Source organism: Pogona vitticeps, chromosome 3 (genome assembly GCF_051106095.1).
Source record: "Pogona vitticeps strain Pit_001003342236 chromosome 3, PviZW2.1, whole genome shotgun sequence".
NCBI classification, from domain to species: Eukaryota; Metazoa; Chordata; class Lepidosauria; order Squamata; family Agamidae; genus Pogona; species Pogona vitticeps.
In genome coordinates this window covers 264,893,773-264,921,649 of record NC_135785.1, presented here as the reverse complement: position 1 = coordinate 264,921,649, position 27,877 = coordinate 264,893,773, and the positions used below count along the sequence as shown (strand labels likewise).

The 27,877-nt window shown below is 49.7% G+C and overlaps 1 protein-coding gene across 2 annotated transcripts in view; it reads right to left on the bottom strand.

Moving 5' to 3' along the window:
• PDE2A (phosphodiesterase 2A) overlaps window positions 1–27,877 on the bottom strand; it is a 350,282-nt gene that overhangs the window by 21,112 nt on the left and 301,293 nt on the right. For both annotated transcript variants that reach the window (XM_072993391.2, XM_078390561.1), the window contains 11 exons: window positions 26,832–26,891; window positions 25,533–25,695; window positions 23,903–23,955; window positions 18,637–18,711; window positions 17,687–17,728; window positions 14,148–14,216; window positions 10,367–10,497; window positions 8,341–8,452; window positions 6,117–6,156; window positions 5,142–5,205; window positions 549–627 (listed from right to left, as the gene is read on the bottom strand). In XM_072993391.2, coding sequence (XP_072849492.2) covers window positions 549–627; window positions 5,142–5,205; window positions 6,117–6,156; window positions 8,341–8,452; window positions 10,367–10,497; window positions 14,148–14,216; window positions 17,687–17,728; window positions 18,637–18,711; window positions 23,903–23,955; window positions 25,533–25,695; window positions 26,832–26,891 — 888 coding nt within the window. The remainder of the gene's footprint in view (window positions 1–548; window positions 628–5,141; window positions 5,206–6,116; window positions 6,157–8,340; window positions 8,453–10,366; window positions 10,498–14,147; window positions 14,217–17,686; window positions 17,729–18,636; window positions 18,712–23,902; window positions 23,956–25,532; window positions 25,696–26,831; window positions 26,892–27,877) is intronic.

The following is a 27,877-nucleotide window of genomic DNA, read 5'->3' as shown; positions in this document are numbered from 1 at the left end:
TAATAAAAATGTAGAATTTTGAAAAGGGTTGTGCTCCCGTTACACCAAGAGCATTGCCAGAGGGAGGAATGAGAGTAAGAAAAGCAAAGTCCTCACAGAGCTAATTTAGATTTCAAATGTTAAGCTCTACCAATGTCTCTCGCAGACTCTGAGACATAAGATGTTTTAGATGTTCAAGGGCAGATTCTTTGGTCCCATGGCAGAGATCCCGGAGCTTGGCTCCCTTTGAGGCTGTTTCTCAGCAAACTGGGTCTTGCTCCCCACCATAAATTAAAAGGACAGGATTAAGACTTCAGGTACAGACTCCACCCCGGACCAATCTAGTCCATCAGGTGCCCAGGCACACGGCTCGAGAGAGTCGTTTATTGGGCAGAGAAATATCTTTTCCGTCACCTGGTGTCTGAACCTTTGTGAACCAACACCTAAATTGTATGCTCTCGCCCTGAACAATGGCATCTCCCCCCCCCCCCGAGAACAGGACCCAGAGATGAGCTTTGGTGTGGCCCCAAGCCAACTCCCTGCCTGGGTCAATGCTCTGTGCCTCTTACCTCATCATCCACCACGCCTCCATCAAAAACCTTGGCCACCAATTCGTGGCTGATTCTGTCCAGCAGGAAAACGGAGCATCTGCAAGAGGAACACATACATCCCCAACCCGAAAAGTGAGAGGACTTCTTCAAAGACAGAACAAGGAAGATGGGTGTATCTCTTAGTGGGGGGGGGCTACCCTCTGCTCTCGCCATCCCTTTTTAAATAATAGCTGCTTTCTCAAGGGAGAGGGGCCGCTGCTGAAGTCCAGAGCTTGGGGGCAAAACGTTTAGAATTCCGACCCCCAAAACTGGCAAATCTCTAGTAGGGAAGACAGCAGGCTGGTGGAGCGTAGGTGTCGAAAACTACGGTTTAAATGCTGGTCGTTCTGCTTTCTGCAAATATTGTCTGTAGTAACTGTTTTACTGGATGCTGGAGGATGATTAAGTTCCTAATGGTCTCCCCGGGGAACACGGGGAAGAGTTAATTTGCAGATAATTATGTCTGTAAGAATCGCTGCATGGAAAAGTTACTCCATCTTGTGGATTATATTCACACTGGCATTTCTTGCAGGAAAAAAAACACAATTTGTTTGATATGTGGTGCTTTCTGATCCCGGAGTTGCCAGAAAGACAAAGAAGCGGGTCGTAGATCAAATCAAGCCCGAACTCTCTCTCTCTCTCTGGAGCCAAAAAAAGTGGGGACTGAGGCTGCTCTACTGTGAGAAGGCAGGATTTCTGTCTGGAAAAGACAGGAAAGTTGGGAAAGGTGGAAAGCAACAGGAAAAGAGGAAGACCAAATTATGGGATGGAGCAGCTCCCTAAAGGAAGCTTTTGGGGTTGAATCTGCAAGAGCTGAGCAGGAAAAGGACCTTTAGGAGATTCATGGGGTCGCCTTAAGCGGGAGGTGACTTGGTGGCACACGACAACCACAACCACACCAACCTTTCCTTCAGCAATTCCTTCGTGCTTCACATTCTGTTTAAGATGGGCAGGCACCTAATAATTACTTTATTCATTCAGTTCCATCTCTCTACAGCCCCATTGTGGTGCTGGAGGAGGCTCTTGAGAGTCCCCTGGACGGCAAGGAGAACAAACCTATCCGTTCTGAAGGAAATCAACCCTGAGTGCTCACTGGAAGGACAGATCCTGAAGCTGAGGCTCCAGTACAGTACTTTGGCCATCTCATGAGAAGACTCCCTGGAAAAGACCTTGATGTTAGGAAAGTGTGAAGGCAAGTGGAGAAGGGGACGACCGAGGATGAGATGGCTGGACAGTGTCTGCAAAGCAACCAACATGAACCTGACACAACTCCGGGAGGCAGTAGAAGACAGGAGGGCCTGGCGTGCTCTGGTCCATGGCGTCACCAAGAGTCGGACACGACTTTACGACTAAACAACAACAACAGCCCTGTGAGGGTTCCCCCGCTCTGGGGGGCTCCCAAAATACAATAAAGCCAAGGCTTCTTGACGAGGACTTCCTTGTGTTGTGGTGAGAGATCTCTGCAGGTCTGGCGCCCATGATCCACCCCACCCCAGACCCAGGTGAGATTGTGCTGCGGTTCTGCCATGGCTTTTTTTTTTTTTTGCCACTGTAATTTTTAAGACTCACCAGGAAAAAGTGACATTTTGCTCGGCACCTGCCCTTTCTGCCTTCCGCCAAGGGGCTCATCAGCTTCCAGGAAGAGCGAACGAGGTGTGAGCAAGGCATGTGCCTTTCTCGAAGGGAGGAAATGGGAGTTTTGATCTGAAAACGTCACCTTTGGCTGCTACAGCACCCAAGTGCCAAAGCAAATCAGCAGGTGGGGACCCTTGGGCAGGACAGGATCCAGCATCAGCCCCCAGGAGGCCCGGCTGGCCCCATCCTCGCTTGTCTGTTTGCAAGCAGGCAAAGTCCTTTCTAGAGGGGGAAGGCTTTTCCTGATGGCCTGGTGGTCCGAGAGGGGTTTCAATCGGAGGGCTCTGCCTTCCTGCTCTGCAAGTGCATTGGTGTGGCTTCTGGTTATTTGGTCTTGCATTCACTGATCCTTTTAGTTTTGTACACTCACTGTTATCCGCTTAAATGTTGCCTTTTAATTGTTTTATACCACCTCAGGTCCTTTTTAAGGGGAAAGGCGGGTTGAAAACAGTTTAAACTAATAAGTAAAATAAATAAAAAAACAGCTGATTTATTTTTCACCCGTATTTTACTTTCAACCCTCTCTAAAATCCATCCCCCTAAAACATCTTTTCCCTTTCCTTTTGAATTCCTTATGCATTTGGTCTTGGCCTCTTGGCTGCCTTGATGGAATTATTATTGCACATAATCATGAACCACATTTCAATTTATTTGTTTTTACTTGCCACCCCTTCTCCCTTGCAGCCGTATACACTGGGAACTGCTTCCCAGACTACCTATGTGAGGCCGATCCCAGTTTCCCCTTTAACCATTCTTGAAAATCCACCTTTTCTGGCCTGCCTTTGGCATTATTCTTTCATTTCTTGCCTTGCTGTTACTCTGCCTGAAGCGAAGCCTAAGGGAATGCAACAGAAACGGCCACTTCTTAATTTATCTCTCTACCCTTATGTATCCTTCCTTCTTCTGCCTCTGTTTTCTGTCTCATATTTTAGATTGTAACTGCTTTGGGGCAGGGACCTATCTGCTTGTACTTCGTAAAGACACCCCCCCCCCCCGGCTGACAGTGTAATAAAAATAATTGTAACTGGTGATGGATAATGATGATGATGGAGGGGGAGACAGAGAGAGGCCACTAATGTTTTATGTGATAACGCTTTATCAGAAACAAAGTCTGGAGTATTCTCAGTACTTCTGTGTACAACAATTTAAATGGCAGCTAAGAAACCAACATGAATTTGACCCCAAACTCCGGGAGGCAGTGGAAGACAGGAGGGCCTGGCGTGCTCTGGTCCATGGGGGGGTCACGAAGAGTCGGACACGACTTAATCAAGAAACAACAACAAGAAGCCATGAGATCCCAGGATGTAATTATTATATACCACCAAGCTCAGATAAATAGGGACCCAATGGATGAGAGATCTTCAGAAAGGGGGGGTCCTCAAGTGCCCTGCTCAGCTCTTGCGAATTCAAGCCTGTGACTTCCTTTACGGAGTCAATCGATCTCGTATTGGGTCTTCCTCTTTTCCTGCTGTCTTCGACTTTCCCTAGCAGTATCGTCTTTCTCAGCATTAAAGATAATCAATCAGGAGAGCCGGAAATCACATTAAGCGATCGGGAGATGTGATTCAGGCAGACCTCAGGATCTGAGAACTTGGGCTTGCAAAGAAATCCCAAAGCACCAAATAAATAAATAAATAAATAAATAAATAAATAAATAAATAAACAAACAAACAAACAAACAAACAAACAAACAAACAAACAAACAAACAAACAAACCTCACCATGAAATGGAACAAGCAAATTAAGGGGGATAACAACACTTGTAAGAATATGATGCTTTCCAAACTTATGAAATTCTCCCTTCTGATGAAACTTATCTATAACTTAGAGGTGGACCCTTTAACAGAGACGGGAAATAATGAGTTAACATGAAAATACCGTATTTTTTCCATGTATAAAATGACACTTTTTCCTAAAATAATGAAAGGAAAAGTTGAGGGTTGTTTTATACTGGGAAGTAAGGGGGAGGCAGGGATCAAAGCACTTTGATCCCTACTTTCCCCCTCCACGTTTTGCAAGGAAAATGGAGGGAGAAAGCGGTTTCTGCTTTCCCCTTACATTTTCGTTGCAAATATTTTCATTGCAATACATTTTTATTGCAAAACATTTGCAACAAAAATGTAAGGGGAAAGCAGAAATTGCTTTCCACCTCCCATTTTCTTTGCAAAACATGGAGGGAGAAACCTGCTTTTTTGCAATAAAAATGAAGGGGGAAAGCAGGAATCGCTTTACCCCTCCACTTTCTTGCAAAGAAAGAAATTTTGGGTTAGAAAGGGGGGTGTCTTATACATGAGGGCGTATTATACACAGAAAAATATGATTGCTATTTCTGCACAAATTGAAGCTGAAGCCACCGAAAGAAAAGTGTGTTGAAACTCATGCTTTCAAATTACTTTCAAAACATGACGTCCTGAAAGATTAGATGCCTTCTTTCTAATGCAAAAGTCATGATTTTAATGCTAACCTGTTATATTTGACACTTTATTTCCAAACCCTGAGCTCCTGGTGTTAAGAAAACAGGGAGAAGCAGCTTATTGTCCCAACACTCTTGAGAAAGGAAGAGAAAGAAGTTGGCGCAGTGAAATGTCACCAAACTCATTTCTCCAGGCCTTCTGCCCTGATTCTCAGCAAAAGTCCGACCACTGGGAATGGGGTGGCTGGCTGGAGGACCTTCTGCTCTGCTGGGACAAGGAAAGGTCCAAAGTCAGCCTCGGACTGCATGTCCCCCCAACCCACCCTCACCCTAGCTTTCTCAACAGCCTGGCTGGGGGTGTTTGATATAAATATCCCCAACTTATCCGAAGAACCACCAGTAAGGGGATGATGATGTCTCTGGCTGGGGGCTGGCACTCCTATGGGTCCGCCTGCTGCGGGAACAGGTGGGGGGGGTCACTTGGGAGAACCCCCTTCCCCTCTCTTGACCAGCCAGAGACTCACATTTCGGCATTGCTCAGATTCCGCGCTTCCGTGATAATCTCTTGCAGCAGCACCGATACATCGTCTGTGAGGGCAAAAAAAGAGGGTGGCGGATTAGGAAAGAAAGAGCCGAGGAGGGGGGTTTATTCGTCCTTTCTGTTAAAATCCCTCTCAGCCCCAGAGGTTGAAATCCTGTTGGGTGGTGGATTTTGGCCACTGATTCCACGAGTCTTCTCTAGCAGGGAGCAGATTTAGCCCTGTGTTCCCCCCCTAGAAGTCCACACATAGGCAACTGAGACCAGCACTGGGAGTTAATGTTGCTTTTACTTCCACTCCCAGAATCCCAACTTCCCAAACCTTTCAAAGCTCTGACAGCAGAGCCTGTGGCCTAACAGGAAACAACAGTTCCCTTGATGCCAAATATAGAACCCTAGAATCGTGAAGGGGCCTCTGAGGTCATCCAGTCCAACCCCCTGCTCAAGGCAGGAATGGAAATCCAAGCTGATCGGAGAGATGGTCTTCCTTCCAACTGTATCCTGAAGGTGTCCCGCGCTGGAGCGCTCATCCCCTCCCCTGAAGTCATTCCTTCTGTTGTTGTACCGCTCGAACAGTTAAGAAGTTTTTTCCTGAGATTCACCACATTCAATATGGTGACAGAACCCTGGGATCTCCTAATAGGGTGGGTTCAAGCCTTTTAGAATTTCATCAGGGATGTTTGGATATTACGCCCATTTTACAGAGAGTGAGGAGTGAGAGGCAGAGAGACCACAACTAAGGCCATGCAATGAGCCTACGCTGGACAGCGGACCTTCTCGATTGAGCACCAGGTTTCTGTTTATTTCAGGCCACCGTGACTTTCTGGAGCAGGCCCAGAGGCCAAAACCACCTTGGACCCATTTTCCTTCACACAGAATAAATCTTCCTCAGACGTGCCTGCCAGCCTCCGACCCCGCTTCACCCACAGAAATGCAAACGAGGCTGAGCCACCATACGTACCCAGATGAGTGAAAAGGTTTTTGGCCACTTGCAACAGAGCCTGCAAGGAGGAGAGAGAAGAGTCAATGTCTCTTTCCGGCGGCTCATAACAAAAATTAAGTAGGAGCGCAGAAATCTCCCATCTCAACAGAAATCAAGCCATTCCAGAGTGGTGCTATCGGAGGAGGAATCAAAACACATCTGAAGCAGAACTTTAACAAGGTCACCTTGGCTCACGGAAAAATCATATTTCAGAAATGTTGGGACCACTTGAACTGAGGTGCAGCATCGACTCGAGAAGCAAGAGGACTAGACAAAGAGAAAGGTAGAAGGGTCTTCTCTGGAGTTGCCCATCCGCTCTGCATTTCCTAAATGGAGCAGGGGCTTGAATAGATGCTCTCTGAACACCCCCAAACCCCATGATGCTCCATCTAATCTGACTGTGTGGAAGGTCCCTTGATGTGACGCAGCCATGGTGGAAGACATGTCCCTGATGGTTTTTTTTCCTTTTAAACACTCAAGGTGGAAGGACCAAGAGAGAGGATCGCTTATGGACGAGCCCTTGGGAAGTCTAGCTCCTAGAATTCCCTGGTTGGGGTTTGGGGGTTTCCGGGAACTAGCAGACCCCAAAATGTCACATCTCCATCTCTGCCTTATATCTGAGACAGACCTGTGGCTGCCAACCTGGGGTCATCCAGGTGTTCTTGGGCTGCAGTTATGACTTGAGGACTTCTCTTAACTGGTAGCAGCTCTGCACGATCTTTCTTATCAGCTATTGCCCTTCTCCAAACTGGTGATTCCAACGTACAAACCTTCATGCTTCCGGCATGAAAAGGAATTGCTTCCACCTCAAGTCAGTGTCATACATATATATTAATGATAACACCAGGGTTGTTTTTTTTTTTGCCCTGCCATGTCTCCTTATGCCAGAAGAGGGCGCCCTCTGCACACCGGTCATCCTATCACTTCTCCTGGACGCTAGACAGATTTTTGTGGTCTTTTTGCAAAAACGACACACACACACATGCAACACACAGACAGAGTGGGTGCAGATGTACAATTCTAGAGAACCGTGGATTTAAAGGCCCCCAAAGTTTAGGGAAGCCCCTGAAATATCAGAAGAGAGGAGAATTCTGCAGGTTCCCCCAACCCCACCCCTGGGTACAGTCCTGAACAAGCCGTGCTTGGGGGTGGAGTGGGGGGTGTTTGCTTTGTTGGGATTCTCAAGTTTTCTGCCCGCTGCACTGGGGCAGTTTCCCTGCCTCTTGATCTTGGCTTGTTCTCCGGACCCCTGAATTCCCCGGTCCTTTCATGTCATCATTTGGCTGGCCGTTACGAGGCGGTGCCTCTTCTCTTCTGAGTGTCAGAAGCCCCGTGAAAATGACAGACCCCAGAACCGCTCGGCTTCACTGGGGAGCCCCGAGAAGGTGCTGGATAGCTCTCACCATGTGGAAACAGATGCCCAAGAGTTGGATATGAAAAGGAGTTCAAAGGTTAAGGGGTCAATGGAAAGGATGTCCAGAAAAGTGGGGAGCATTCTTTGGTAAACAAGCCTAAAATGGTGCTTTCCGAGGGGTAAACCCACATCCATTTTCTACAGCCTCATTCAGAAGCCACAGGAAATGAGGGAGGGTCATGGTTTTCAGAAGCAAACAAATATTGTGTCTTTCAGTAAAAAAAAGGCACTCAGCAGCTATGTGTTGAAGAGATGTCTCTAAAGTTCAACCCATCTGGAAATTCAACAGATGGAAGGTAGTTTCACTTCCTCTGTCCCTCCCAGGCACCTCCCCTCACCGCCCTCAAAAAATTGCAGCAAAGAGTTTTCGAATGACGGGTCCCGAGCGAGTCTCACCCCAGACTTTCTCTCTGTTGAAAAGTCTTTCTCATGCCCCAAAAGACCGAGGTCCATAACTGGGACAGAGACGCTCTGGAAACACAAGAGTTGGCTCCATTTTTCACAAATCATGGCAATCCCAAAAGAAAACTAGGAGTTGTAGTTTGAAGGCAGGGTGAAGTGGCACGGCGAGATAAATTCAATCCGCCCCTCGCACAGAACAAGAGTGAACAGAAGGGTCACCAAACAACAACAACAACAACAAAAACTACTTTCACTGGTTTGAGTGTGTGATGTGGAGAGGGCCTTGGGGAGGGTTGGTGCCTGTTCCTTCCTCTGAGTAGTCCCATAGAGGAGGGTAGAGCCAAGGGAAAGCAGGCAGGCTTAAGTGTGCGGATGTATTCCACTGACCTGACATTCACATTTCAGCTTCTGCTCCTTCTGGAAGGCCAGGGTGCTGGTCAGGACGGTGGAGGTGTAGCAAAAGCAGTGCTGGATTTTGTGCTCATCGACATCTGTGTAGCTGCAGGAGGAAGAGGGAGAAGGAGAAGCACACGTGAGTTTGGACTATGGGACTCCCTGACACTGGACGTTCAGTGGATTCTGTTTCTTTTGACCTTCTGCCATTTACGTAACCGCTTATTATTCTGGCTGGGCTTTCACTGTTTACATTGAGAAATTTTCAGCATCCACGGGGGCTTGGAACCAATCCCCATGGATACCGGGGGGGGCGGTCATCTTGCTGCATTAGGGACATCATCTCTCATCTAGTAGATACCGTTAAGAATCCCCATACTGTGGCACAAGAGCTATCAAGCATCCCATGTCCTACCAACTGGTGAAATAAACGAGGCAGAATTGTAAACACGCCTAAACAAGCATTTAGCAGACCTTCCCACCCATATTCCTCATGTGGAGGGCACTCACGGGGGGGGGGAATAATGCCTCAACTTTGCCTCTTTGGGCTAGCCCTGTCCTCCAACGCTATCCCGTGGAGAGGGGAGGGTGGCCTGCAGGGGCACCCTCTAGACACAAGGTGGTCCTTGCGCGTGCGAGGGTTCCCACATCGGGGGGTGGTGGTGGTGGACCTGCCCTGTACGGTGTCCGGATCTTGTTCAGCTTCTCCACCCGACTGTGCCTGGGCATTCCTGTCCAGGTCCAGTGCACGGACATCAGGATGAGCTGAGGGGCTTGGGCGCCAAAACAGGACAAAGACCACACGGCAGGGCTTGACCCACAGAATCCTAGAATCATGAAGTCGGAAGGGGCCTCTGAGGCCATCGAGTCTAACCCCCCCCCCTGCTTGATGCAGGAATCCAAAGCAAAGTCAAGCGGGCAGAGGGCCGTCCAGTGTCCTCTTGAAGGCCCCCAGCGTTGGAGTGCTCACCACCTTTTCCTGAGGTTCCATTGTTCCCAAGTTAGAAATTTTTTCTTGATATTCAACCTAAATCTAAGCTGAGCCCATGGTTGCGTGTCCTGCACTCTGAGAGGATCGAGAGCGGATCCTGCCCCTCCTGCGCAGGACAGCCTTTCAAGTCTTCGAAGAGGGCTCTCCTACGTATCTCCCTTCCGTCTTCTTTCTTCGGGGCTAAACAGGTCCAGCGCTCTCAGTCTTTGGGCCCTATTCAGGAAGCCGCCGAGTACTCAGTGACAGAGAGTAGGAGAGGTGCTTCTGCCGGCTCTCCCTGTGAGCAAGGCCACCCTGCCGTGGGGTTTCTGGAGGTTGCCCGCTCTGCTGGGAATCAAGTCACACTTTGCAGAAGAGGAGGCCTCAGTGAGTCTAAGCAAAACAATCTAGACCAATTTATTTCTGTAGGGAACAAATCGCACACTCCCCCCCCCCAAAAAAAACCCAGAGTCGCTCAAATCAATTTAATGCAAACTACAAGAACATTTGTAAAAATGAGTTATTAAAAACACTGGCAAGGAAATTGCCGCAGCAAACGCAAAAAGCAAATCGACAGCCTGTAGATAAAATTAAGACGTGAAGGAGGTTGAAAGCCTTTCAGTATTTCCCGCCCCCCCCCCCCCCCGATCACCTCGGAGGTCATTTTGTTGTTTATGAAGCCTTTCCTAACCTGTCCTCTTTGAACAAATCTCTGTGTGGGGAACGATCAATAAATCCAACTGGAAGCAATCCAAAGACGTTGAAGCACTTTGCAGAACGTTGTGAGAAGGGACAGAACACAAAAACAGAGGATTATAAAACCAAACTATGGGAAGAGACAGGATGTGACTTAAGTCGTTCAAGGACGTCTCGGTGCTGGCACCAGTCGGGTCTGGAAGGGGGAAGCATCATCCCCAAAGCTGGGGCGCTCTGGTCTCCCAACGGTAGGGCAAGGGGACCCCTTCCCGGGGGGGGGATCCCCGCAGCCAGCTGAGTCTCTCTGGGAAGAGGGGTGTCCCCACCTTGGCCCCTGCAGTGCGGTCCACTCACCTCTCTCCCCCAATCTTGTTGAAAGCACAGGCCAGAGCGACCACCTGCGAGGTGGCCCTGCTGATGACCGGGACGCAGAGCATGGCCGTCACTTCAAAGCCCAGCATGTTGTTCAGCTGCTTGTGCTCCTCCTGCGGGGAGGAAAGGAGAGGACACGGGGAAAGTCAAGACCCCCGCCAGAGAGAAGATCCCTCTCAGGACTTAGAACCGCAGCGAAACGTTCAAGGACAGAAAGCTGAGAACGTTCCCTGCATCCCAAAATCTACCTGGTCTGGAAGAAGGGTTCGGAACCAGCCTTGTCCATGATGCGCTGGCTTTCAGCTTTCGGGGATTCCTCTCCCCATCCCTTACCTTCAAGACTTTCCGGGCAGCTAACAAGAAGCAATTAATATTTTGTGTATATAGATATGTGTGTGTGTGTGTGTGTGTGTGTGTGTGTGTGTGTGTGTGTGTGTGTGTGTGTGTGTGTGTGTGTGTGTGTGTGTGTGTGTGTGTGTGTGTGTGTGTGTGTGTGTGTGTGTGTGTGTGTGTGTGTGTGTGTGTGTGTGTGTGTGTGTGTGTGTGTGTGTTTTTTTCAAGCATCGCAATACAACATTTTATAGTATCTGTGGGATCAGCATCCACTTATCCATGGTCTGAAAATACTAAAGATGCTAAAAATAAATTCCTAGAAAGATGTAGGTCTAAAGATGAAGTTACCACAACTGACCACTTAGAGGGAGTCAGAGACCATGTTAGATATGAAGTTAGTTATTAAAATAGTCCTTGCTATTATCCCCATTTTTTCAGCATCTGCGGGGAGGGGGACCCTTGGAACGGATACCCTCTGGGTACAGGGGTCTTAATGCTGGATAAAAGAGAGAGAGAGAGAGAGAGAGAGAGAGAGTGAGAGAGAGGCAAATGAAAATGGCGTTAATCGCTATTTGAAAAGGCTTAGGAAAACATGAGCCAGTCAGTCTTGCTCTGGGGCTCTAAAGGAACAGGAACGGACGGTGCAGGCCCCTCCGCCGCCATCTGGCCCAGTGTCGCTGGCTCTGACCGGCAGCAGCCAGGGCTCCTCTGGGTTATCAGGAGAGTCTTTTTCTCAGCCCTGCTTGGAAACGCAAGGGATTGAAACAAGACCGTTCCCACTGGCTTTGTAAAAGCTACTTTTTTCAACTACAACCCTTGGAAGACCTGGTTGGTGGGGATGATGACCAGTCTTTGGTATCAAATCTGAGTCCCTTGTTAAAAACAGGCTCCCCTCCCCCCAGAAAAAAGGGGGGGCTCCGCGTGGCACATTGAGTCCAAGTCATTGAAAAAAGTGACCACAACCCAGAGCCGAGTCGGAGGCAAGTTGCGGGTGAGACTTTAAGTCCAACTTGACAACGAGTCCCAGAGACTCCATCCCCTGCTCCCGGCTGGTTGGAGGACTCTGGGAGTTGCAATCCCATAAAAGGCGCCATTTTCAAGCTTTTCACATGGGGTGGCTGGAGGAGAGAGCGGAGCAAACGGCCGTCTTCGCAGGCACACCACTCCCCCCCCCCCCGCTCGCAAATGCTGGTGCAGCAACTTTCCATCTCAACCATTCAATCCACGCCTGCAGAAGAGATGGCTTGGGCAGAACCCTCCTTCCTCCAGCCGCGCCCGGCAGCCAAGCATAAACTGAACCTTATGGGGAAACCAGCTCTCACTTGGTTTGGGTGGACTTTCCCCCCTGTTGCAGCCAAGTCGATGGGACAGTTCCCTCTCCGAGGACGATGCATGGGGTTGGGCTCTTGGCGCAACAAGGGCAACCTTCCGCGGATGTGCTGGTTCCCTGCGCATGGTTTTCCTGCGTCTCCATTCCGCAGCCACTTGGCTAAGAACACAGAGAAGCGTCAGGTGGGGAAAAGGCTGACGGTGCCAGCTGCGTTCCAAGAAGGACAGCCAAGTCCGATGGGCTTCAGTTCTCGGCACACCCCCCCCCCATGGTCTCCCGTGCCCGTGGGCAGGAAAGAACCAGTCGAGGCACAGGGTCAAAGACTTGCAGAAAGGGTGACGTTCTGAGCAGACAAAAGCAGAAGAACAGCGTCTGTTTCTGACTTGCACCTCCACAGCCAACGGTGACGTCTGGCCCCACTGTTTCTTAGGGGCCAGAGTCCTGGGTCAATGGGGTGATATGCCAGCTACGCCATCCCGTGATCCCCGAGAGTCCGGGGTCAGCACCCTGGCTAGCCCATGTGCCCCAAAGGCCTCTCTCTGAGTGACGCCAGCCGAGGCTTCTGAAGGCGGTCACGGAAATAAGGAGCGCTGATGTCCAAAGGTCTCCAACAGCGGCTTGGTTGAAGACGGTTAACAATAACCAATTGGAGAGAGAAGAAAAGGAATTAATTATGATTAGGGTGACGGTGGCAAGGCTGATAGCTGCAAAGAACTGGAGGAATAATAATCAATTTACTATGGAGAATGGCATATAAAGAAATGTGCAATAGGGCCGTTGATGATAAATTAACCGGTGGCCCCAGGATTAGAAAAGGAACATGGCAATGGAATGATTTTGAAGAAATGTGGAAGTTATTGGTGGCTTATGGGTCTCAGAAAGGGAAAAGAGAAGAATCGCTGTATTCTTTGGAGAGGAATGGGGCCGGATGAAGTATAATGAAAAATAAAATGAAAACAACTCCCGAGGGTGGGGGTGGGGGTAGTAGTAGCACAGGGTCCATAACTGTGATTTTGTTTATTTTAAGTTGATGCATTGTATACTTGTTGTTTTCTTTTGTTTGAGAACTAAGAACACACACACACACACATTTTTTTAAAAAATGGGTTTTCTACTCCCAAGGGGCGATGTTTCAACCAAACAGGTGAGAAGGGAAGGCAAGGTCCAACCCTGAGAAACCCAAGCTCTCCAAACAGCCCCCTGCCTATTGGGGCCCTTGTCTTCTTCCTATGGATCTCCAGTTTTCGTTGCCATTTGCCCAGGGAGCATCAGTGATGAACATTTGGCCAGGGCATGGCCAACATTTCCCACCTCCCTGGACGATCACACCAGCTCGGAGGGAAGCTTTTTGCCTGACCAGACCGTTTTTGCCTCGTCCCACCCAACGCCCAGGCCCCCTTTTCCGGCCAAGCCAAGCGAGTAAACCTTCCTGCCTCTCCCTCTCCAAATCCTCCTCTGACCGACAGGGCAGGAACCCCTTCGCTCGCCCGCTGCTCAGCCACAGAACGACAGAACGTGCTTTCTTCCCCCATTACTTCTCCAGCCAGAAATTGTATTCTCATCCCCGTTCCCTCCTCCTCACCTTTTGGCCTGCTTGTGGATTCAAGCACGGATGATGGATTACCCGAGAGACCTGGCTAAATAACTCAGCCAGGCTCCTCAGCACACATCATCTTTCTAGACCAGCTCTGTGGGTTATTTTGAGGAACGCACAGACAAATGGAAACCCCCACCCGCCCCTTCCGAGGACTGCAGTTCAAGTATAAAGCAACGTTGTTTGGCTGGCCTCTCTGACCTGCCGTGTCTCATGAGCCCCTTTCGTCCTCGTCAGCTACCGGTGCCCTAAGCAAAAGGGCACACGTCCTCCCGAAGCATCTTCCTGCCACTTAAGCTGTGACTAGACGGCCCAATTATCCAGGTCTGAATGGGACGTCTAGATTCTGCTGGATTCAGTTGAAGCAGGGGAAGGTCCGAAACCCTGCCGGGCCATGTGGAAACAGGGTCACTTGGAGGTGTTGTTGCCCCAAAATGACACACCCTGCCTCAAAGCATCCCTGTTGAGCAGGATCGAGACCACTCTGGAAAGCAAGAGAGACCCACCAAGCTGATGTCTTGCAAGGTGATGGATTTCTTCTCCTCCACCACCTTTCCCAGGCGCCCGACGGTTAACTGTGTACAGAAAAGAGAGAGAGAGAGAGATGGGGAAAGAGTTACTTTTAATTTGGGCTGCCTCTCCATGCTGCAGTCCAAGCGAATCATTTCTTCCACCTCTGGTTCAACCAGAGGACATCTCGGAGAAAAGGCTAACGGTGCGGCTGCCATTTTCCCACAGCCACGGCCGGTTTTCGATCTCTCCTGTTCCAAAGAATGGACTTTCCTCAACTCGCTCATAATCCTGAGGGCGGAAAGTTGGCAATGGCAGATTTCGTCCCTGGCAGGGAGTCCTGCCTGTTTCGGCTTTAATAAAAAAACCCTGGTGTGGACGGGAGCGAAAGGCCGTTTGAATTGACCCCGGGGGAGGTAAGCAACCCTTTTGCCTTCAGGTCCGCAGCTCAGCGATCAGGTTCACGAATGAAAACCGTCTGCGCTCTGCTCGAGCACCGCTGGCACTCTGGTGCCACCGCAATTGGGACACATTTGACATCCCACAACGTCCTTATCGCTTCGCCACGCGGAAGCCCTCTGGCCACCTCATCCCAGAACGCCACTGCATATTTTAGCTGGAGGAGATAATGGATGGTACATAAATTGAGAAGACAGGCGCTGGGAAGCTCTGAAACATAAGGTCTCGCAGATGAGCGTCACTTAACCTTCCTGCCGTTGCCGATTAGGGGGCTGTTATCTACTCCCGCTAGGCTGCAACTGAACCAGGCGTGCGTGCATCAATTGCTCTCTATTAAGCCCTCTGGATGAACCGTCAGGCTGGCTGCCTCCCAGGCTGGGGCATCATTCAGGCCACTGTGTCCCTGCCGATGGCCGGTTCCTTTCTGTCGACAGGGCCTTTCCAGGTAGGCTTCCTGGCTGGACTCAAGAGAGGGTGGCCGGGTCGTTAAGAACCACTTTCAAGGAAACTTTGGAGACAGCTCGGTCAACGAGAAAAGCCGTTTTTATCAATTGACCAAAGGGGTGCATTGGCCTTCCAGGTCAGAAGCGGTGGGAGGCTAAGGACAGGAGAGGACATCACACTCTTTCTAAAAAAATTGACTGTGAAGGGAAATGCCCTTGAAAGAGAGCCAGAAAGCTTAAACACCCTGCATATTTCTCACAAGTTCCGGTCACCGATCACTGCCAGAGTTGAGCGGAGGACCCCCCGAAGTCTGTGTCTCTGCTTGCAAAGACTAGCAGGCCCTGTGGCTATAATTCCTTGAGGGTGGAATTTCTTTTCCTCACAGGCTCCAAATGTCTGGCAAGACTCGACCACTCCTTTCCCCCTCACCCGCAGCACCACTTTTGAAACAGTCATCGGCCAGAATCCTATTGCTGACTGATGCCTGCATAAGGGGGAATCACTCAACCATTGGTGGCAAAGCGCCGCTCGTTAACGAGGTGTCGGCTGCATTCCCAGATGCACCTGGGAAAAGAGGCACACCCAGGAACGCAACCTGCACCTTGTGAGTCAGTGGCAATTTGCTACCGAGGCTTCCTTTACAGATGGGTAAATGAGCAATAGGGTCCTGGGCATTCTTTCATATATCATTTAGGCAGGCTCTGGAAGTGTTGATTTTTGGATCAGAACTCTGCAAGGGCCGTACAGGAGAAGGAATTTTGGGAGCCATCCTCCCAAGAGGTAACTTTTCAAAGCTACAAATTTAGCTATGAGTAAAGAAAAGTGGAGTTAGCATTATGGGTTAGCCATTAAGGTCTCCACTCTTGCACTCTTTAGGTTTCTATGACCCTTTCAAGGTTTTTTTTTTAAGTTTTCAAAGTTATTCTTTGTTGACTATTTTAATATTACTATGTTTAATTGCTTTTTAATGGTTTGACCTCATTTTGAGTACTGTGTCCAGTGCTGGACACCACACTTCAAGAAGGGTGCTGACAAAATTGGAAAAAGTTCAGAGGAGGGCAACAAGGGTGATGATCCGGAGGCTGGAAACCAAGCCTTATGAGGAAAGGCTGAAAGAACTGGGAATCTTTAGCCTTGAGAAAAGAAGGCTGAAGGGAGAGAGGAGAGCCCTTTTCAAAGACTCGAAAGGCAGTCCTACAGAGGAGGGGCAGGATCTGTCCTCAATCATCCCAGGACGCAACAACGGGCTCAAGCGACAGGAAGCCAGATTTAGGTCGGATATCAAGAAAAGACTTCTTAACTGTTAGAGCAGCACAATGGTGGAAACCACGATGCCGCAAGGTGGTGAGGGTTCCAACCCTGGAGGCCTTCAAGAGACATTTAGACAATCCGATCTCCTTGGATCGGGATTCCCGCCTTCAGCAGGGATTTGGACACTGTTACATACAGCACTGATGTTACCTGTCTGTCATGGGTTTGGAGGGAAAGTTCCATCCTATGGGGAGTGGAAGGCGGGACATCAGGAGGAGGGGCTGTACTGTATAAATATGTGATGCCTGTGTGGTGAAAAGAGATGCTGGGAGAGACACACTAGGAGATGCTGAGAGACACTGGGTTGTGACGAAGCAGCAGCTGGGAAGAAGAAGCTGTTGTGGGAGTCTGTGTGTCAGACAGGGTACTTCTGTGTGTCAGAGTACCAACCTGATAGGTTCAGGTGTCTGTATGGTTAGCCAGAACTGATAGGTTCAGGGTCTGTGCTTCAAGTTAAGGGTTCTGTGTGAACCAAACTGTATGCTTGTATGTGTGAGAATAAGCCACGTTACTTTATTTTATTCACCTGATTGTTTATTTTTCCCTGTGTGTATTTAAAATAAACCTTATTCTTTTTATTGTTTAAAAATCCATCCCTGGTCTGTGTGACTTCTTATAGGGAATGGTTGGTGGCAGCTTAGTAACTGTGTGACATATCCCAGTAGGTCTGGGTTTGTCACAGACACAATGGCCTTAAAAGCCCCTTCCAACCCAGCGATTCTATCATTCTGTGATTTATTTTGTTTTAAACTCCTATTTGTTTTTACTCTTTATGAGCGGCCTGAAAACGGAATGGAACGGAACTAAGCTAAACAGAACCCTATCAGAAAGTAAATATAATTTCCTGCACACCGCTTCAACCGTTAGCAATGAAAGCAAGAGTTTGACTGGAACGTTTGCTGATGGGACATTCCTGTGAGCAGATCCTAGAGCCGGATCCTGGCCCAAAGGGAAGGGCGTGGTGAGAGAACAGCCTAAGTGCTGAGAGGATCCCTCACGGGTTGTGTAAAACCCCAGCAGGGTTTATGGGTTCCAGTGGGAAAAGCAAGCTTTGCCCCTATAGTTTTGCCCGATGCTGGTGGGTTTCCCCCCTGCCTTAAGGAGAGCCAGGCCAACGCTTGGAGTGGCAAAGGCTGGGGGGGGCGGGGTTAGCCAGGGGAACCCCCTGCCCCAAAGGCTCCTCCTGAACCCCCTTGGCCCATTGCCTCTCTTGATGGGGAGGACTAAAGTTTCACTGTAATTCTGCAAACCCTAGAACTCTCCTTCATCTGTGGATCCCTCCAGAGGTGGGAATAAAAAGGAATCATTGATAACAACTCACGGGGAAGCTGATCTCCTCTTCCAGGACTTTGTCTCCGATGACCTGGAAGAGAGAAGAAGTGACTGAGGGAGAGACCGTGGCAGGAAGCAAGGAACGGCCGTCTCCAAAGAGGCAGGAGCCAGACCCTCCTGAGAGGAGGCCATTGTGGGCTACGAAAACCTGTCACCCAGCACGTCACGAGCAGCCATCCTTTCAATGCCTTATTGAGGGGAAATGAGCACATCAAATATGGCTTACGTACGGTGACGGGATGAAGCCCCTCACCCCCAGCTGAGAGAGATGGGCACTGGGGGCCAGCAGACCTGACTTTGTGAACAGGTGGTGTAAAAAGAGTAGAAAAATATTAACCCACGCAAAGGAGGGGAAATACTGGGTCATCGGGCAAGGGAGGGGTCCCTTCATTCATAAGGGGTGCCTGGTTGTATCAAAGGGAAAAGACCCCAAGCCTGACAGGGAGGGAAAGACGCCTCTCTGTCTGCAGCTCCCTGATATCCTCTCTCTGATACTGGAGATGATGCCTGGACTTTGTGATCCGTAGCCACCAAGCGCTTCGTTCTCCATGAGTTTGCTGTTCAAGGGCACCTTCGTTGGCAGCCACCGCTACTTCTTGTGGCAGGGGGTTCCCCCGTCCACCTGTGTGAAGGAGTCTTGCCTTTTATCCATCCTCCATCTCCAACTGCTCAGATATTGGATGGGACCGTTGGGTGAGGGATAAACCGAGGTCGCTCTGGGGCAGGGTGGGGCGGGATAGTGGTGCCCAAGCCAGCTTTTTTTCCCCAGGAGATTTTGGGGAAGGAAATGCCCCTCCTGTCCCCTGGGTCACCTTCTGTTTCATGGGGGGGGGGGAATAAACTCAATTTTGCTTTCTTAGCCCTCCGTCCTTCCCGAGCCAAGCCCATGACGTGGAGCCCAGTTTTTGAACCGTTGGTCTTCAAGCTGGCGTTTCGTACCTGGCAGAACAGCTGATGGTTATCTTCCGACACCAGGAGGAGGCAGCAGCAGGGGGAGTCGGTTTCCTGCTTCAGCTGCAAAAGAAAGGCACGGTGAGAGATGCCAAACCATTTTTTTTGGGGGGGGGGGAAAGAACCCAGAAGTGCAGGGTGGGACCTGGAGGCCGTCCCTGGTTCCCTTCTTTTGGGGCAGCTCCGTTTGCTCCGTGCCAAGATTTGAGAGCCTGTGTCCGGATTCCTTCTTGGCAGACCTGATCCCACAGCCTGTCAAGAATGAAGCCAGGCGTGCAGTAGTAGGTAGTGGCAATGGTAAGTCACCCCCACCATCATCATCACACAGTAGTACTATAAGCAGTGGCAGATCTCAGAAGTCACACCATCAACAGCCCTATGAGGAACAACATACCTACTGCACCGATATTTAACAGATACTTAGGTTTTTGGTTAAAAACCTATATCGGTTCTATAATACCAGTCAATGTTTTTACAATTTTGATTGACTGCGCCTGGTGTTTTTGAATCATCATCATCATCATCATCATCTCAGAACTGTAGAGCTGGAAGTGACCCTCTGGATCCTGGAGTCCAACTCCTGTCAAAGAGAGACAGTGGGGGCAGGGGGGGATTCGAACTCCCAACCTCTGCCTCCCACAGCCACATGCCTAAACCCCTGAGCTATCCAGGGTGGTGCACCAAGCAGAGATGTCCATCTAACCGTCCATTAGAGCAGTGGTCCCCAACCATGGGGCCTCCAGAGGTTCTTGGACTTCAGCTCTCAGAAACCCTGGCCAGCAGAGGTGGTGGTGAAGGCTTCTGGGAGTTGTAGTCCAAGAACCTCTGGAGGCCCAAGGTTGGGGACCACTGCGTTAGAGCAGACACCTTGAACTAACTGTCTGACGAGAGTGCAATTCTTTCTTTCACTGGGCGTGACACAGTTTGGATCAACACTTGGGATGCACCTGGGAGCACTGCTTTTGGGGCCATGTCCTTAGAGACACAAATCCTTGCTCCTCTCCTTCTCTGGCGCAAGAACGAGTAGCTGCGGAGTCTGCCCCCATCCCCCGCCTTTTGCGGGTGAGATCTTTCCTGTGCTTCCACATGTGGGAGAACAAATTTTGCACAAATGAATCATCGGTGCACACAACACAAGTTGCAACCCGCTGCTATCCATGGGTGTTGAAGAATTAGCAACACACTGATTCCTGGGTCCGTGGATGCTTTGCGCCCCTCCAAAGGAAAGGACACCCATTAAAAAAAAAATGCAGAGCTCAGTAAGTAAGTATTCCTGGCAACCCTAATCATAATTACTTCTTTGGACTCTTCTTTGGGCTGCCAGAGTTGAAAAAGATAACGCTCTGCAGCCCCAACCGGTCTTGACATCTTCTTTTCCCCCTTCCGGAAATGAGCCCCTACCTTCCTCCTTGATGGGAATCCAGAGGAAGCCGGCTGAAAACGTCAGCAGCTGCCAGCTCCAGCTGCTAAGGTTAATTTAGGAGAGGCAGTGGGAAGAGATGAAAGGAAGGTCTGGGGAAGGGAGGCCCTTCGAGGAGGGGAGGAGGGGAGCGGGGGGGCGGTGGGAGGTCCCACCAGGAAGGCCTGCTCCCTTGCCGTTGCTCCTGGCGGTACAAGTTCTGGCCTCAAAGCAAGGCAAGGGAGGCTGGGGGTGGGGGGTGGGAGAAAATGGACTTGTTTTGCATCATCTCGGTCCATTTGGGGGCTAGTCTGTTCAGGATCCCGAGTGGAAACATTTTGAGGAAGTTGGGTTGAAAGTCGAGATTGGCACGAATTAAAAATCAAATCACAAAATTCGCTTTTTAAAAAAAATCTCTAATTCGTCGATTCGTATTCGTAGCGACTGCTGCCCCCTGACAAATGCGGATGAATGTTTAGCTAGTTTTGATTTGCTGAGCCATAAAATGCCCCTCCCCCAGCACCTAGAGACACCAAAATGGCAGAGAAGCTTCCACCAACTCCCCTCTACGATTCCTCCAAGTTTGGTCAAGATTGGTTTTCCCCAAGCCAGCTGCGAACGGGCAATTTCCTTGGGGGACCCCATTGGTGGGTGTATCACTCACGTGTCCAAGACCCAATTTTTACCAAACTTGGAGGAATGGTAGAGGAGAGACGGTGGAAGCTTCTCTGCCATTTTGGTGTCTCTAGGGGCCCCGGGAGAAATTTTTCCTGGGGGGTGCCTTCTCTGTGGGTGTGTAACTCAGATGTCCGAAATCCAAACTTCACCAATCTTGGAAGGCTTGAAGAGGAGAGTCAGAGGGAGCTTCCCTGCCGTTTTGGTGTCCCTAGGCATCCTAGTTCTAAACTCTACTCTAGAACAAACCAGTACAAAAAAAAAATAATAAATCCAGAATTTTGGGAGGTCTGGAAGCTCATGAAATAAAACAAGGGCAAAGCTTGAGAACCACAACAGCACCTTGAGGTTAAGACTGTCCCCATTACAAGAAGTGTTGGACTTGGAACTTTAAAGTCCACAAATGCATTCATTAGCTGTGATCTAAGCAGCCCTGATTATTATTATTTTTTTTGTGTGTGTGCTTCAGGGCGATCCTAAGAAGGAGGTAAAGGTAAAGGTTCCCCTTGACAATTTTTGTCCAGTCGTGTTCGACTCTAGGGGGTGGTGCTCATCCCCGTTTCCAAGCCACAGAGCCAGCGTTTTGTCCGAAGACAATCTTCCGTGGTCACATGGCCAGTGCGACTTAGACACGGAACGCTGTTACCTTCCCACCGAGGTGGGCACTATTGATCTACTTGCATTTGCATGCTTTCGAACCGCTAGGTTGGCGGGAGCTGGGACAAGCGGCGGACGCTCACTCCGTCGCGTGGATTCGATCTTACGACTGCTTGGTCTTCTGACCCTGCAGCACAGAGGCTTCTGCGGTTTAGCCTGCAGCACCACCTCCAAAATATCTCCTCGCATCAAGCCCCATTCAGGTCTTGCCAATTCAAGGCCACGATGGCTCCCTTTACGGAGTCCATCTGTCTCTTTTCTTTTCTCGTCTCCCTCTTTTGATGATATGCTTAGGAACAAACTAAGTTCCTGAGGTCGTTTTCTTACCGTTTTCCAAAGTGTTACAAAAGGGGAAAGGGAGGTGGCAACAGAAACTAGGCCGCTGTGAAGGCATGTGTACATTCAATTTATATTTTATTTCTATTTTGTTGCTTATAAATCTCTTTTTGTGTCCGTGATTCTTTCCTCCCTAACATTTAAAATGCATTGTTATTAATTCCTCTTTTAACATTTGAAAAATGTACTCTTCTTAGCTTTTAATATTGCATTTTTAATGACGCACACTTCCTGGTGTCCTTTTAAAAGAGAAAGGCAGGAAAAAAATATTTTACTAACCAAATAAGAAAGAAATAAGTGTATTTCTCCCGAAATATATTTTCCAAATGAAGTCGGTCCAAACCCTACCCTCAATCCTGTTTGCTCGGCAAATGGAAACGAGAGCCGCCTGGAGAATCTCACCCGGTCTGGTTCCTCAAGACAAGGACCCAGGTCAGAGTCGAGACATTTTACGGTCACAGGGAACTTTGCTGACTCTCCGTGTCAGAATCGACTCAAATCACACCCCTCCAGGTACTAGCCCGAGTTTTCCACCACCGCCCATTTTCTGCAAAAACCTGACGCTGGTCAAAGCAGCTGCTGAAAGAGTGATCTGACTTTAATCGCCTTCTTCTTTCAATTGCTTTCGCCATGAAGAACAGAGTGCAAGCACGCTGCCTATCTAGACACGCATATACGTGCAGCCCAGCTGCCTATGAACACAGGTCCACCGAAGGACTGGGAAATTTTATGGGGCTTTTCAAAAAGGAAGCCATAAAAAAGCTTTACGTGGCACTCAGCAGATGGCAAAGATGTCAGCCTGCAAACGTTGGCACGGGGCTTCCGTCCAGCTGGTTGCTTTTATGGCCCCCCTATTTCCTGCACTTGGAAAAGGATCCGGGCCAGCTGTTTACAAACGCCTCTCTTGTTAACAGGACAGCGATGGGCTCATAAACGGCTTTTTATCATCGGAAAGGAAGAGAAGCACAATTTTGCCATTAGAGACACTGGAGTCAGGAAGCAGCAGGCCCTACCTTCAGCTAGATTTCACATGCGTCCCACAACGAGCTTTCTCGGTTCTCCTCTTTCACTATCGGCGTGTGTGTGCGCATGAAAGCATAGCGCACGGCAACCGGGCATCCTTCTGTGGGAAACTGTTGCAGGGGAGGGGTGTGCCACTATCGTTTGTTGTTATCCACACCTCTCCTCAAAGGATCACAGAATCAAAGAATCCTACAGGGATGGAGCCAGAAGGGGCCTGCAAGGCCATCCAGCTGGACCAATCCAGCTCAAGGCAAGGATCCCAATCAAAACCGATCTGGCAGATTGTTGTAAAATGTTCGGCTGAAGGCCTCCGACGCTGGAGCGCTGGAGACGTGAAGTTTTACATCTCTTTTTAATTGTTGCTAATGCATTGGCAAGGCTTTGAGAGTGGAGCACTGGAGGCCTTCAAGAAAAACATGGATCATCCCCTGGCGGATCTCCTTTGATTGGTATTCCTGCCTCGAGCAGGGGGTTGGACTGGATGGCCTCGTAGTTAGGCCCCTTCCAGATTCACTCTTCTATGATTCTATGAAAGGGCTTTTTAAAAAGCTGATAGGAGGTGTCATTTTGCAAGAATAATAATAAAAAAAGAAATGGAAAACTTCCTTTCCCTTCCCCTCCCTAGGTCGGTGGCAAGGAAGTTTTCTTTTTCTCAAGATCATCACCGGCTTTCTCCTCCATGATTTGCTGACGCTGCTTGCCAAGAAACGGGATGTCTCCTCTACCTTTAAAGGGAAAGAAGCCTCGATGGTGCTGACAGGATTGCTTGAGGTGGAGTGTGGCTGATCCCCCTTGCAAGCAGGGAGGCGAGGATTCCCACAGGCGACAGACCACGTCTCAAAGCGACCTTGTTTAGTATGACCAGGCTAGGATAATTCGGTTATTGTATTCAGCAATACAAACCTGTATCCTGCAGGTTTGCAGCAAACGAAAATACTTTAATGCAAAAGTCCAGGAGTAAGACAGGACTTGGGGGGGGGGGGCAGGAAGGCAGGCAGAAGCTTTAAATGACATCTCGGCTAGAGAGCCTCTTTCTGACCTGTTCCAGGCAGCCATGCTCCACCTCACTGGTCTTAAGGGAAAAAGTCAAAACTCAAGGGGAAGCTTATGCAGGAAAGACACCCAGGACAGATCGAGGGAAGGACGATGGTCCGAAATACTTACGTAGTTAATGACTTTGAGCTGGAGTGAGGCAGCGTCCAGGTCGTAGAGCTCCCCTGGAAAAGCAACAGACCAAGCATGTGGTGGGTCTTGCCACAGAGCGCACGGAGAGCCACTCGCTGGGACAGGTTTGGGAACAGAGGAGACCCACCCAAGGCCTGTGGTGGCTAGTCGTCGCGGCCAGCTCTAGGCCATGCCGACAACAGAGCCACTGAAACCTGACCGTTCAAGACCAAGGGTGGCGGAGGGAGGTTGCCTTCCTTAGCCAAGGGCTCGGAGCTTTGGAACTTTCCTCTCTTTTGGACGAGAGCCTGCATAATCCCACAGCCCAGCATGACGATGCTAGTGGTGGGATCCCGGGAGGCCGAAGCATGGGAGGCAAACCCACGTTGCGTCTTCTTTTCATACGAGAGAAGAACGCAACCTCAGAGGGGAGATGTTCTCCCTCCCTCTCTTGTGGAAGAGAGATGGGCTAGACATTATTGATCCCGCAGTTCAGGGCCAGCATCCAAAGGAAGGCATACATCATACATGAGAACACAAAACTTCGATTTCCTTTTCTCCCCCTGCAAGACCGCCCTGTGAGCTGCGTGGGCCGTTTACCCCACCCACCCACAGCACAAACGGCCCGTTATGAAACTACGATGCTGTGGTTTCAGAAGTAAAGAAACCAAAGGAACATCTCCCCAAACCTCTCCAGATTGTGGAAAATTGGGCAAAAGGAAAACGAATGTCTTAATTTGACACCCTTTCCTTTCCAACGGGGCAGGGCTTCTCTCCAGCTAATGCCAAATTCTTTAATTCCAAGTCGTTCCAAGGATGGTCACCTCCTCTTCATTATTTCTGAAGCCTGGGAGCACCCTGGCCAAAAAATCAGACCGGTGGTAGTCCTTTTGCATCTATGATGTTCTCCTCCTCTGGGTCCTTCTCTTTCGCAAGAAAAGGCTGTGACTCTGGTAGTCCTTTCTGGGACAAAGCCCTGGACTTAACACAGGGACCCCACACATATTCCAACCTTACCCCCTGAGGAGCAATGAAGTTTCATTGGGATCACAGAATCCTAAAACGATGGAGCTGGAAGGGGCCTCTAAGGCCATCCAGTCCAACCCCTTTCTCAAGGCAGGAATCCAAATCAAAGCAGAACCAAAGGAGGGTTCAAAGAAGAGGTGAGCAATGTTTATCTTCTTGACTACAATTCCCAGTTGCCACGCCAATGGCAGGGTCCCTGGAGGTGGGCCCAGAAACCAAATCTTCCTCATCTCTGATCTTCAGGAGTTCTTGGATGTGAGTAGAAAAGTCCACTCATATCTAGTGCTCTCAACGTATCTCTTGTCTGCCTCTGCTAAACAGGTGTGGCAGGTTTTCATATTTCACAAAACCTCACAACCTGTTCCATCAGAGATGGCAACAGGGACACAAATCATGTGCCTCTGACTTACATACAGGGAAGAGAATGTTTTTGTCAACCACCTTGAGATGTGTCTAAAGCTCCCCCTGAACCCCCATCTTTTGCTTCTCCAGGAACGTTCTGGCATTTGGTGGTTCATGTTGGCACCCTCTGTATGAGGTTGCTTGATGCCCTCTTCCCAATTCCCCACATCAAGCAGTTGCTCGACCCCCCCCCCATCCTTACCACATAACTGGAGGATTTTTCGGTCCAGGTCACTGTAGCTGCTGCTCTTGGGCGTCCCCTCGGCTTTTGCCACGGAGTTCTGTGAGGAGCTGGTGGAGAGGCTGACCTGCGGCCATGGCGGGAGCTTCTGCAGAGCTTCGATGCGCTTGTAGGACACCAGAATCTGCAAACCACCACATGAGAGGCATGGATCGAGGGTCAGACGGCAGCCAGGAAGAAGCCGTAAAACTCAGTGCATGGATAACCTGGGATTAAGAGACCTTTCTGGTCAGAAGGCAAGAGGGCCGGAGCAGCCATGGGTCACCCAGCCAGACCATAGCTGGACTCACATCTGGAACTGGGGGAGGATCCGGGCAGTGGTCGGAATTTGTGGGCTGCAGCCACCAGAGTTCTGCAGGGATTCCCTCAGCCAGGCTTAAGGGGCCTTAAAGAAGACTTCACAGTCCTGGCACACGTTTTAAAGCTCTTACAGCTGATGAATTCAGAGGCCGGCAGCCGTAATGGGAGGGTCACCGTGTCAAGCGCTCAACTGTTTTTGTGTCCTGCTGGAGGCAGATTAAAGTGAACTTCAGTTTTCAGGCCCACAAGGCAATATGTGGAAGGAAGGAAGGAAGGAAGGAAGGAAGGAAGGAAGGAAGGAAGGAAGGAAGGAAGGAAGGAAGGAAGGAAGGAAGGAAGGAAATGGTGCTCCCTCTATAAGGAAGCAGACGGGGCAAAGCATTTGACCTTGAGATCTGTTATCTGTGAACTCAAGATGGGTTTTCCTGGGGGCTCTTTGAATCAGGAGACAGAGCTGTCCCCTGGCTGCTGGTTATTGTGGGCGGCCTCCCATAGGGGAGTCCAGCCTCACCCTCAGAGGGAGATGTTTCCCAGTTGCCCTGTGGCGACATGCACTCCGCACACAGGCTCAGCCTCTGGACCGTCCTCTTCCAGGAGGGCTCAGCTGGCGCATATGCTTGCTCCTTTGGGGCCGCAGACAAGACCTTTTTTCATTTTCCCGGCCCTTTCCAAACTTGCTCTGAGTCCAGTTTTGTTCTCTGGTCTTAACAGCCTCCTGGTTCACATTATGCTCCTACGTATCATCCGTCTGTCCATCCATCCTTCTAGGGTGGTTGATTTCCAGCCTTGGGTCTCCCTGGTGTTCTTGGACTGCAACTCCCAGAAATCCCAACCTTCACAGCGGGTGGCGAACGATTCTGGGACTTGTAGTCCACAGACACCGGGGTTGCTGAAGGTTAAGAACCACTGCCCCCTAGTGAACTAACTGTTGTCACTGTCTGTCACCTTGGCTTTACTCACATGCTTCTCCAAAGCACGCAGGTGTAGTTCATCGGAATCACAGAGTTTGCCACAGTGCACCTGGGGGGAGGGCAAGAAGACAAGATCAAAGCCACCTGTTGCAACAGGGAGCACATGAGAACCCTGGGAATTACTAAGAAGACATGTCCACAAGGACCCTCCTATCCGCGGGATCCGTATCTGCAGATTCACCTATCCACAGTCTGAAAATAATAAAAATATTAAATAAAAAAAACTGGAAATATCTGTTTCTTAAGGCAAAGTGACCAGAACTGGCCACTAGAGAGAGTCCGAGACCAGCCTATGTACAGCATTCACTGTCATCTGAGTTTTCCAACATTGGGGGGGGGGGGGGGGGGCTTGGAAATGATCCCTGGTGGCTATGGGGATTGTACTGTATGAAATTATTCCAAAGAAGGGACAATGTAGGGCAGATCCTTCCTCTTGAGGAACATCAGCAGACAGGTTGAGAAAACCTCATCATGTGTAACTCCCCTGAATCGAATAAAGGAAGAAAGGTGGGTTCTGAAGAGCGAGACTCAGTGAATTAGCGGGAATTACATAAGTGTTGACAAATCCCGACGATTCAACAGGTCTCCTTGCGTTGCCACAAACCGTCGAATTTAACTCAAAGGACAGTGAACATTAAATGACATTAATCTATGATATGCTGCTTTACTGCATAAAGTAGCCTAGAGCACATGAAGAGAGGGGTAAATCCTGTCCCGCTCTTCTGCTCCAAGGAGCCAGTGAGCCACCCGTCTTCATAAAATCACAAACGATCAATGCCCACCCCAGCTTTTTAAAATAACAGAGTGCCTGCAACCCTTACAGCAAAACACTACTCTTGGACAAGCAAGGGTACCAGATACGGGGCATGAAAACGAGCCGGGGTTGGATGGTCAAGGAGACCCGGCTCGAGCCTTCGGCCGGCTGTGATGGCCGTTCCTAAGGTCACCACCAGCTCTTCGGCAACAGAGGACTTGAAAGGGGGGGGGGCGAACCAAACTCAGTCCGGGTCCCACACCCTCAAGCTAAGCAGACAC